The sequence below is a fragment of the Scomber scombrus genome, chromosome 10 (assembly GCF_963691925.1).
Source record: "Scomber scombrus chromosome 10, fScoSco1.1, whole genome shotgun sequence".
Lineage (NCBI taxonomy): Eukaryota > Metazoa > Chordata > Actinopteri > Scombriformes > Scombridae > Scomber > Scomber scombrus.
The window spans coordinates 13,228,421-13,241,181 of NC_084979.1; the positions used below are offsets into that span (position 1 = coordinate 13,228,421).

At 40.6% G+C, this 12,761-nt stretch overlaps 2 protein-coding genes across 2 annotated transcripts in view; one reads left to right on the top strand and one right to left on the bottom strand.

The window, feature by feature from the left end:
- exosc10 (exosome component 10) overlaps positions 1-12,761 on the top strand; it is a 161,907-nt gene that overhangs the window by 118,588 nt on the left and 30,558 nt on the right. The gene's annotated exons all lie outside the window — the stretch shown is intronic.
- Positions 9,877-12,761, bottom strand: part of casz1 (castor zinc finger 1) — a 74,602-nt gene continuing 71,717 nt past the window's right edge. The window contains exon 19 of the mRNA XM_062427611.1: positions 9,877-11,304. Coding sequence (XP_062283595.1) covers positions 10,013-11,304 — 1,292 coding nt within the window. The 3' untranslated portion in view covers positions 9,877-10,012. The remainder of the gene's footprint in view (positions 11,305-12,761) is intronic.

Consider the following 12,761-nt stretch of genomic DNA (forward strand, 5'->3'; position numbering starts at 1 on the left):
GCTTATTTCCCATATTTTCAGAGCAAAAACTGCTTTACAGAGTAAAATAAGGTAATCATGATAAAGCGAATAAAGTCCAAGCTCATGTCAGAGTAGGAAATTATTAATTAACCACAGCTAACTAGATTAACATGTCTTTTGACAATCATTCACCAAATGCAATTTCATCTTGTCACTTAGTTGCTAAAGATACATTTGTGTTTGTAAATTCTGCGTAGAACAAAAACAAGATCATCAAAGTCTTTTTTTCTTAACTTTTAAGACAAAGAGAGAGAAAATGTTGATCACAGCAGTGTTGATGCTTATGTGTATCACCTTGTGGTTTAAAATGAGAAAGAATAATGAAAAATCAATCCATCAAATGGTGAATGCATCGCTATAATGTAGCAAATGAAACATGGATTATAAATTGTACAAAATAGTACATTTTACATTGCCTGAACTCTTAGCCCCTTCTGAAAAAACCCCCCCAAAACATTTAACCATTTCTTCTTTTATTTTAGTCTCTTTTTCTGCTGTTTCTGCATTTACTGCAGCATTGACCTCCTGCTATGGTAACAAAAAGAACAAAAAAAATCAGTTTCACTTCTGTATCTGTGACCAAAACTCTTTTATTTGAAATGTGAGTGCTTCATGTCATACGCCAGAAATAAGTGACCCTTACTGCACCCAGTGACCATAAATTGCAAACATTTCTTTATGTAAATGAGACTCTCACGTGGCTTAGAATGAGAGGAATTTATTAAGACAGATTAATGCAGGTGTGTTTGAGTTGATTATACACACATTCAATAAATGCCAGTTTCCTTGTATGTACAAATACATGGCCTACTTTAAGCCGCTTCAGAAGGAAATAATCATTTTCCTCAACAGGAATTACTGTTGAAAGGCTTTCACAGTATTAACATTAGAATGAGTCATACAATGCCGGTGCCAGAGTCAAGCGGTTTTACAGCTCTGTCAAACGCTGTCCGTTGTTTGTTCCAGGCATCGTCGCAGAGCAGAAACACCATGTTGGACCATTCCAGCTTATTGTCAGCCAATATGCCAGGCTTTTTCCCTGAAAGAAAACGATCCCATTCCCCTCGGACTCACGTCAAATTAAGCAAATTTACAGCTTAGCACTTAAGAACTTCTCTGTTTGCCAAGAAAGCAGCAGCAGCAGCAGGCCTCACTTGCCAGTTAGCGATGCTGCGCTGTGGCAATTGAAGTGGAATGAGAATTACTCTGGCTTCTGAGAGAGCGAAGGGCCATTAGACTTTTTTGCTCCAAGCGCTCTCCTTTTGGATAAGACTTATAAAGTGATGAAATACTCCCACTCAACTCTGGAGACCTCTGGTCCAATTCTGAAGCAAACTACTTGAAGGGTAATGGCTATGTGGCTACATGCCAGCCCGGATCAACCGTTTTATGCACTTGTTTCTGGTTGCTGTCTGCTACTAGTTGTTTGTTCTACTGGCAAAGTCGTGTTTAACTCTCGGGATGACTAATCTATGGCAATGGGCAAACTTGAGGCAAAGTAAAACAAATAGAACACAATGTTTGGTATTTCTTAGTAAACATTTATGTAACAGGGTTGACAGGAGGCTCATTTTTCACAAGCTGTTTAAGGGGCCTCATCACTAATCTTTCCATTGGATTCTGTTTGTGTTTGTAAGACGACAACTGTGTGTTTACCAAATAACATCTCCCGTGTAACATTACCCCCCCACCCCCCACCCAACACACACACATTTAGAAAATGTGTTCATTTCATACAGAGCTCAAAGAAATACAGGAACTTTGCTTGTTCCCAACTCACTGTAACCACCATTCATTTTGAAAGTGACAGCAACATTTTAACTTAAGTGACCAAAGACACTTTTCATTTAAAATCAAACGTATTAAAGTTTAAAGTGTCAAGCACCTGGTGTATTGTCTCATCTGGACTTCTATTCAAAGGTGCTCAAATAATGAATTTAAATTTTCATGATCTGAAGGTTAAACTCATAATCTAAACTGTCTCAAGAATAACCTGCAACACCTATATATTTATGATAAAGTCATATAGACTTCTATTAGTTTTCACTGAATTTTATGTTCCTCATTATCCATCATGGTCAGGGTTTGTTACTTACTGTAACAAACCCTGACCACTCTGCAGGGATGAAAAAACAAAAAATGGCTTTAAAGAAAAAATAAAAGGTTATGTGGTTCATTACTGGTATGATCTGATCAGCAGTTTCCGGATGGTACACTCGACTTCTTTTCTGTGTGAACTGGCCAGAGTAGAATCCAGTTTGTCTGGTTTTTGAAGTTAATAACCACACCGTTGTTTGTTTACACTGACTGAATGTTCCAGTAAAGCAGTAAGAAGAATGCTCTGTTATCTTTATGTCCTAACAGAAAAAAAATGTGTTGAAAGACAAAGATTTCGAGATACACCACCATTTAAAGAATGTGAGGTGTGTTTATGGAATAAAAGGAGAAAATGTTACCTAGCCAGAAACAAAACATATAGGTGTTGCCCAACAGAAGAGAAGAATATCTGATTTAAAAGTAGCTGAGCGTAGGCCTAAACAGAAGCAGATCTGCGCTTTACGTAGCATAAGATCTTAAAAGATAATTACACATTTTGTTAATGCATGAAATCATGGAGGCGGATGAAGTCAATTCTCGTCTGACCAGTGGTTGCTATGTTGAAAAGCTTAACAACCTAGTTCTCTTGGTGTGGTTAGATTTAAATGTGGAAAATATAAAACGGATGGAAATCTCTCGTTTTTGCAGATCTTTGTAGACCAGCTTCGGTGTTTGATGTTTGAAAGTATCTCATGTTACAACTAAGACTTTCCTACGGATGGTTTTAATAGTGATTCTTCCACAGACATGGAAATTCTTCTCATTTCAGTGACTGTTATGTTCCCTTACGTTTATTCTTAAATGTGACATTTTCCATGTTGTTGACCCATATAATTCCTTATTTCAATAAATGTTTATTTTTTATATGTAACAATACAGGGCAGCTGAATGTCTGTAAACAGTCTTAAAATCTCTACACACTTTGATCCCTAATCGCAGAAGCCAAGATGGCCACAAACCCTAGTCGCATACATTGAAGAAGAAGAGCAGCATATCTAAACAGAGCCACATAAGGCAAAGCTGCATGTTCCTATGGCCCTACATCCAATACAGTCTGGTTAATGGTAAATTGGATGAGTGTGTGTCCAATTCTCCGTTTCCTCAGTGGTGTCTCAGCAGCAACAGCTGCTACCAATGGCAAAGCAGCTTTTTTCACACAGCCCCCTTTTCTGCCGTGTGACCGAGGTCTTTCCAAAATAAGCCCATACACATGCAAAAATAGATAAATGAACATCTATTGCAAAGGGCACAGGATTTAAAGAGAGGTCTAACTGGGGCAGAGTGCTGAAAGAGACGAGGGAAACATCTCATCCAAAAACGTTAACTTCAAATGAAGCAGTAAAATGAGTGGTGCAGCCATGTCATATACACATGATACATGCTATGCTGTATACCTGTGGGGCCTATCAACAACAAGCTGCTGGACTGTGTCTGATGACAAAGATAAGATGGAAGAGAAGGCAGGTCATGCAGTTTATGCAAAAAGCTTCTCTACTTGTTCTCTCAGTCATTTGTTGCGTTGTTAGCACGTAGTTTTTTCCTGCCACATTTGGTTAGAAATAAACTCTGAATTTGTTAAATGTCAACTGGCAGATTTTGGAGTATGGAGTCTTACCAATACAATATTTTTTAGGCTGATACTGATATCAGGAGTTGAGAGTTTTAAAACATATAAAGAAGCGCATATCTCTTCTTTCATAAACACATACATATCTTTTATTAGGATCCCTTAAATTTGTTTTTTATTTTGTGAATAAGTAACCAAGTAACTTCTCCTGGAATAACAAATCCTGGAATGGTGACACTGTTTCTGAAAACATATAGGCTAATTTTTAAATTATAGTTTGTTAAGCTGTTTCACCCTGAATCCAGTCTTTATGCTAAGTTAGGCAAATCATGTCCCACCTCCAGTTTAGTGCTTAAAAAATAGACATAAAATGTATCTTGATCATTCCCATAACGCTGAACTGTTCCAGTGATGCTATTGAAAAATGCATCCTAGCCATGCTAAAATGTAAGTTAGCTCCTTAGCTTAAATTAGCAAAAATACTGCCGCTTGTAGTTTAGTTTTTCCCAGTTATATGTGACTGTGTGGGTTCTTTCATCTGTTCAAAAAAAGTTGTTCCTGTGGTTGTCTGTTCATATTTTAAGCTAAATGTGTGTCTCTTTCTGTACTAAATTGAGCACCATGTCGAATTTACACAGACAAAACAATGTTTTTGTTAGACTTCAACAAGAACAGCTCCCTTGAGGCTTCAACAACAGGCAAATGGCTAAGACTCATGGGATATATTGTTGTTATTGAATAGAGGCAATGTTTTTGTTTGTTTATCTTGGTTAATGATGAGTTGCTAAAATTTTAGTAACCCATGCCATTGTTTTTTGCCCTTAATATCTTAGTGTATTTTGACGTGACGCAAAGATACCGATTCCAAATAGCTTGCTTTTTAGTCTGCCCATAAACTAATTCCTCAACTTATTAAGTAACCCTATTCCTTAACCCATCAAAATACACTAAGATATTAAGGGCAAAAGACGTCAGATGTAGCCTAACCATAAATAATGGCAGTGTCAGCACCATGGACAGGGCCGCCAGTCACTAAACTCCAACAACTTCAGAGTGTGTATTTTCAGAGCAATAGGCATTTGTTTTTGGAATAATGGGCCATTGGCCTAATGAGCTTTGCGTCCAGTGAGACATTTTTCAAATTATTGGGGTTTTGGAATAATGGGCCTTCGGACCAATGGGCAGTCTGTGCCTTAGCAGAGGGGAGGATGACTACTCAACTGAACTGTGTTTAAGATAACACATCCTACTGAAGGATCCGAGCCCCTAACACAGAGCACTGCACTGTCAGTGCTCCTTCATGTTGGCAGCCATCAAACTAAAGTACATAGAGTCCAAACAACCACAGCCAATCAGTGCCAGTGTGAGACTGAAGGATCTGAGTTAGTTTTGTTCACTTTTCTGGCTTGTCAAATATAATAAGAATAAAGTGATAATGAAAACAAAATTATTACATACATTATCACATTTTTCCTACTGGCTTTATGTTGCTCCTCATTTATAGCTCTGTGGTTATCTTTATGGTTTATAATTTATTTTTACAATGCACATCTTCATGTCTCAGCATTTTCTTTAAACCCAGTATTGTGGATACATACATACATCTATACATCTATCCATACATATGTCTGTCATTTGATACTTATTATACATATTTTTTAAGGTGTGTACTTTTTCCAAAATCTGTGTCATGTTTATTACAGTGAGGTTTTTTTTAATGGATATTTTGTTGATAATCTTATTGCTGTAATCTGTGCATGTTTTATACTTTCTCTAAACTAAACTAAAAACATTTACACAGCTGGTTGTGTGCTTTTTTATTTTTACTTGTGTGCATACGTTTACTTTTTGTTGTTGCAGTGTCTGCACTCATACGTGTAATTATAGTTTCATCTCATCTTATATGATCACACTGTGGCTTCATGGCTGGCACATTTTTCTCTCTGAGCTTTTCCAGCTCTCCCTCTCTGGCTATTACTGCATGTTTCGGGAACAGGCAGGCAGTGAGTCCAGGGCGGGCAAATCTCCATAAATCCTTCCACAGTGGCTTCCCTCTTCAGACTCCACTGTACAATATCTGTCTTCATCTAAGAGTGCACAGGCTCAGCCACCTGCTTTTCCTCTGTTCACCCCCTCCCTCCACGCTTTGTGAACTTAATAAAAGCTGCCATTAAGCAGCGCTTCATCTGTTTGGGCCCTAATCTGCCTTATAGGCATCATGTGACCACATATGCAGTGCACACCTGTCGTGTGTGTTCCCAGCCCCGACTGTTGCCTCTCCTCAATGCTCGCACTCTCACTCAACCTGTTCTTGGCACATCAACCGACTGCATGCCAGCTAAGGCCAGCCCGCATGCATATCCACCACACACATTGTTGGCACTCATAATGTATACAACTTGGAGGTGTTTGTGAAAAGGTATTAATTTGCTAAAATATGTGGCATACTCTTCTGAGTGACTCAAAAAGATATCGACACTGAAAACAAGCCTAAAGTCATTCAGTATGTTTTTATTTCACTGAGTGAAAAGCTCAATCTTTGCATAAGACATGCAGAAACAGAAGAAAAACATAAATATAGCACAATGAAGATGAACAGCACTGTAACCAAGTGGAAATAAGCAATAGGAGTAGGATGAATAGTAGTGCTGAGGGCAACAACTTCATGTAGACTTTTTAAAAAATTGCTTCTTTGTCTACTTTTCATATAAAATGTCTCATGAATCTAGCCAAATTGAATGCTAACGGGAGATGGCTTTTAGTCCAAAAGTGCAATATATTTTACAAAGTCTAAAATGTTGCTCTGTTTATCCACTACGCTGCAATAAGCAGGCGGCTTTCATATTACATTTTTCCAGCAGTGGAAATACATCTCAGTTTATTTCCCCACCACTTTTTTATACCATCCTTTTTACTCTGTTAATTAAAACAGTAAAATGATCTGTCGTTTCGGCAGCAGCCTATGCAGGATTTGGAGGTCGTTTCCGTCTGGTTTTTGAGTAATATAATTTTCATGTTTATTCTTTTTTTTCTTTTTTTTTCTGGTAGATTATATACAGGATGCCAGCTGGCTGACAGATGGTGATGCCTTTACCCATGTTTTTTTTCTTTCTTTTTTATTAAAAAAGAAAACATCACAAGGAAGAGAAGGAGAAAGGACAGGAACAGCTGTAGACGAGGGGACAGACAGAACTAGCACACTGGCCACTGGGTGACATGAGGGAGTGGGAGGAGAACCCAGCACATGGCTCAAGGCAAGAAAAAAAAAAGCAAGAAATAAATGAATGAAAAAAAAAGTGCCCTGTTAACACTGAACAAGACACAGAGAGCCATCTTGTTAGCAGTAGCAGGCCTCTAAATCTCCCTAATGGTCCTCGGCTCTGATCTTGCTCTCGTACCAGAACGTCAAGCGTGAACAACGGGCGTCCCCGACAACAAATATTGTTGATTCCTCTACCTGCATGAATGCAGATGTTTTTTTTTCTTTTCTTCCTTTTCAAAATGTGCGACAAAAAAAGGTCCCAGTTGAATTTAGAGCGGAAAAAAGCAGGGAAAAGACGCACAAGGTCATGAAATATGAATCGAAGCTCTGAGCAGCTGGGACGGAGCCACAGGTCTGTGTTCTTACAGCCGCGGCCTATCTATCTCTCTCAGGGGTAGAGGCACACACACACACACACACACACACACACACACACACACACACACACACACACACACACACACACACACACACACACACACACACACACACACACACACCAGTAGTGTCACTGACAGATAGAAAAAAAGAGTCAGACTGCACTGCTGTGACCTTTCCCCTCTACATGTGACCCAAAACGTCCTCAAGCTCAAGCACTATCAAGCACTACATGTGCATTATAATAATTATAGTTCATTTATTTCCAACTTTTTACAAATCCTGCTATGTTACACACACATACATACACGCACGCACAAATAAACTGAATTCAAGTGCACAATGTCTCCCAGCCCCCACAGCTATCTCAGTAAAATGATGAGAAAACAAAACAAATGCTGTAACGCCTCTGCTTTGAAGCAGAGTCCCGGGAGACAGTTCAGTCTGAACGAGGCATGCCCACAGCAAAGTAAAATATAAACCAAGAATTTCAATTAATGAGGAAAAAAGCACACACACACATATAAAAATGACAAAAACGAGTTGTTAAATAAAACAGAAACATTGATGAATGAATTCAAATCAGTGTATTTGAGTTTGAGCTTCTGACATAGTTTGGAGAAAAATTACATACTGCAAATATCATAATGGAACCTGCCAGTGCTATACTGTATAGTATGAAGAACTTTTTCCCAAAAATCTGGACCATGGGTAATTAAAGAAAAAAAAAAAGTCACGCACACAATCAAACTATGATGAGGCTATTTGAATTTTTAACTTTTTATTATTCATTTCTCCTTTTTACGGTTTTCTTTTTAAAGGAAGCTGTTCATCAAAGAGCATTTTGTTCATATATAGTTATTTTTTTACAGAGGAAAATACTGTACAACCTTTTTTTTTTTCTTCTCAAAACAATATCTGGAGGAATATCATCTACACACATTATTATTCCCTATATTATGATCATTTATTTCCAATGCCAAACTCAGGAGATAATTCATGATCAGTGTGTCCACTCCTCAGTTGTATATATTCCCTCAATATAAACCAGAAGGTGGCTTTGACAGATTTATAATTTAGTACTACAGTAAGTGAACTTCTTAAAAATTAATTTAAATCACAATCCGTATTAGTGTTTCTTAACTGGGCACTATTTTTCTGGTGCACTCATTTCCTTTTTGTCAAACTGTCCAATCACAGAAGCAAAATAAAAACCAGTCTTTAAATAAATCACAAAACAACAGTTCTTTGTCACACTAACATCTATTTGTGCATTAAAGCAAAGTGAACTAAAACAACATCCTTAAAGCAAAGTCCCTGTTAAAAGATATATGTCTTTTTTTTTTCAGACGGTAAAAATGAATCTAAAAAGTGCAATAACACCCTAAAAATTTCTCATTGGAAGGTCACATAAATATTAAATAAAAACCGTTACAACAGGAGCTCAACCACAGCCATAGTGAATGGAAAACAAAATGCCGTTGAGACATTTTCGGTCTGTACATTTTCAACATTAAATACACTCCCTGACACTCTCTCTGTCATCCCCCCGCTACATCTGAGTGACTCATCGTTTCCTCTGGTCAGTCTGACCCCCACCCCACCCCACCCCCCTCGCCCCTGCCCGACTCGCCGGTCATTAATCACGACCTCGCCTGCTTACAGATCGATATGCTTCTGACTAACAACACAACAAAACGACACTGTAATGCAAAGATGCAAATGGTAACAAAAATATCTTTAAATATGCTTATGAGTTATCTATCGTCATCGTCATGGTCAGCTAGTATAAAAGTGCACTATCCACACACAAACTTGATTCCTCCACAGGGGGATTAAATTACAAGGGCTGAGCTTGGTTTTGGTGCTAGTTGAACATGTCTAGCAGAATGTCAGAGAGAACTGTTGAGACTGGCGGCTTGCTGGACGCCCAACTGCAGCTGAGACTGACCGAACAGTTACTGGTCAATTCCACTTGTCATTGAGAAACAAAGTAAAACATCTGAGAGATATGAGAACAAGCAAAAATCTGCCCCTTCCTCTCAGTGTCTAATAATAATAATAATTAATAATAATAATAATAATAATAATAATAATACAGAAAAAAAGATCAAATGTTTGAACGAATCCTGTTTCCCCTTAGTGATTCACTTCCCTTTTTCTACATATCCATGGCCCTGCAGTTCATCTTCGTTGTCTGGGCCAGCAATTTCCTTTTGTTTATCACCGTTCACACACACACACACACACACACACGCACGCACACACACTTACATATATAGCTATATAGAGAGATTTGTTTTTGTTTTTCTAAATTTTTTTTCACACACAAAAAAGTGAAAAAAATAAAAATAAATTAAAGTCAAACATGCACGCACACAAAAAGACTGATGTGTAGTAAAATGCTTTACATTGCTGCCCAGTGTGTAAAACAGGGCCTAATTCTGTGTGTCTCCGTTCATATTTTTTTTTAATGCATAATTGAATTAATAATGTTGGTCATCTTGTAAACATCATAATAAATCATTTTGGGCCGTCATTTTCTCCACGCTGTTGTTGTGTTTTGTTGTCATCTGAAGTCTCTAAACATGATAAATGAGGCCACTTTCATTTTTGTTTGTTCATAGTACACAGGATTTGTCTTCAGTTCATACAGTCACTGTTAGTTTGTGTTTTTTTTTTTTCTTTCATGGGTCAGCGTCTTGCTTATCCAGTTGGGAAGTATCAGTGTGGTTAACGGAAGCATTGAAACTCTCCCCATTGTCCTTTTCACCGTCAGGTTCCGCCATCGAATCATCATTTGAGTCAGAGTTATCCTCCTCTGCATCCTCCTCCTCGTCCTCCTCGTCATCGTCGTCATCTTCTTCTTCTTCCTCCTCTGCGTGCGCCTCCTCCTCTAGCGACAGGTCGTCTTCAGCCTCTCCAGATGTGCCTGTGGTGTCGTCCTGAGCTGCCGGCAGACCTAGCGGGGGTGTGGGGTTGTGGCTGGGGGTGCTTCGTGCCACATCATGGGGCATCTTCTTGCTGAGGTCCAGTGAGTCACTGAGACCCAGACCAACTGCGTTCTTGAGGAAGAACAGTGAGCTGCTGGTGTCTGTGCACAGGTTGAGGGAGCTGTCCAGGCTGATGGAGGACGGCAGGTATGAGTGGTTATACTCAGATCCAATGCTACTTGTTGAATAGAGCATGGAGGGAGTACTGCTGTTAATGGTGTGGGTCAACCCGTGGAAGCCAGCATGTGAGGAAGTAGAAAGACCCATAGAGGCTGGAGGGACCGCCGACACACTTCCTCCTAGGTGGTGCATTGCTTCTCGTTTGGGTGACACAGATGGCAGCTCACCCCGCTCCTGCTTCTCATGCTTTCGCTTGTGGGAGTCCATCTGGGACATGCCCACCACTGTGTGCTTACACTCAGGGAAGGTGCAGTGGAAGTGCGAGCACTTGAGCTTATATTTGCAGTCGGGAACCTCACAATCAACACTGGAGCTGAACTGGCAGAAGCCAGCGGCACTGATCACATCTTGCTTGCCGTGGTGCTTGCGGTGGGCCGTCACCTTAGTGCTGTCAGTGCAGCGGAAGCCACAGCGTAGACAGTGGAAATGGGTGCTGTTGCCTGAGAACTGGCAATCAGGGAAGTTGCAGCTGAGGGAGGATTTGAATCGCTTGAAGTCGTCCAGGACTAGGTTGTCCACTCGGTCGTGGTGCTGCGCATGCTTGTACATGTGGGTGCGGCCGCAGAACTTGTAACCACAGTTCTCACGTGTGCAGTGGTAGTGGGTCACCTTCAGAGAAAACTGGCAGCTGGCGTCCTTGCAGTTCTCATACAGGTCATAGCGCCGGAAGCCCTCCAGCATCATTCCCTCATCCAGCATCTTGCGTGATGATGCAGTCTTACGGCGCTTGCCGAATGGTGACATGTCCTCAATGATCCAGAAGCGCTTCTTTGCTCCAGTGGCTGTCGGAATGGAGATGGTGTTGCCTGGAGGAAAAGCACATTATAAACAATTAGTTGGTTCACAAAGAAAACAACAAAAACTAAAACTACAAGAAAATCACACTATGAGATCGTCCTGGTTGAAATGTGCGACCTTACTCAGCCAGAAGTGGTTCAGAGCTGAGTAAGCACAGAGAGCCACAATTTTTTTTATTCCTAATTCCCAGAATGATTAAAGGAGGGAGAAAATGATAGATTGACTTTGGAACATGACACTTTTACAGGGTGTCTCCAGCCTCCAAACAGAGGCGGAGCTGTGGGTCTTAACCGACCCTCTTATCTCCAATGTTGTTTTATGAGGGGCGCCCACCTTTTGCAACACCCTGGGGTCACTGCTAATGATGTGATCCCTGTTCTGCAAGACAGGAAGCAGTGGGCCTCGATAAAACTTGAGGCGTGATTAAAATAAGAGCTTGCTGATGCAGCCTTGTTAATGGAAGCTAAACAAGGCCCAGACTTCGCACTACAGGTACCAAATTTACTGCTCTATCTGTAAATCCTGGCAATACTAAAGTAGAAGCATACGCAAGGGTGTAAGTTAAGTAATTATACACAATTGGTCTGTTACTCAGTAAGCATGCACTTTTCATCATTTCTATATGAATGTTCTTTTTTTTGCATGCTGGAAGGCCCCTTTGATTTTCTGCAGAGAAAGGTTGGATCACACAGTTAAATGCTGCACAGGACTCAATTAAGAGTGACAGCTGCAGTGTTGGTTTGCGCCGGGGATAAGTACCTGCAGCATCCTGTACTATAGGGACGTCATTTTTAACCGGAGACGGAGTGGCAATGATGGGGCTGAAAGCTGGTGTGTTGGTTGGCATGACAACACTCCGAGTGGCTCCCAGAGAGGCGCTGAGCAGAGAGTATGACAGACAGGATGGAGAGAGGAGGTATGGGAGTGAGGGGAGAGGAGGTCGGAGGAGAGCAGGAGAGAGGGATGGGGCCTGGGACTGGAAGCCAGGCTGAGGAGTGGATAGAGGAGGTGGTGGTGGAAGAGGAGGAGCAGGAGGGGAAGAAGGAGGTGCATTTTGGGTAGCGCTAGTGTCAGCAGGGGTGGTAGGAGCAGAAGTGGTGGCGGGGTAGCCTAGTCCTGGAGAGACAGGTTGACCAGAGAGGGCGAAGGACAGACAACAGGGGAAAAACACACAAACAGGCACACGCACAAAAACAAGGGTCAAACCACACACACACACACACACACACACACACACACACACACACACACACACACACACACACACACACACACACACACACACACACACACACACACACACACACACATAGGGATGGGAGGTAAAAGGGGAAAGATAAAAGATAAGAGAATGATACAAAATGAGGCCCATTCAAGACAAGTAACCCGAACACCAGCCAAAACAACAATGATGAGAATAGTGGATAATACTGGCAACACATGGAGAAATGTGAAAATCACAGGC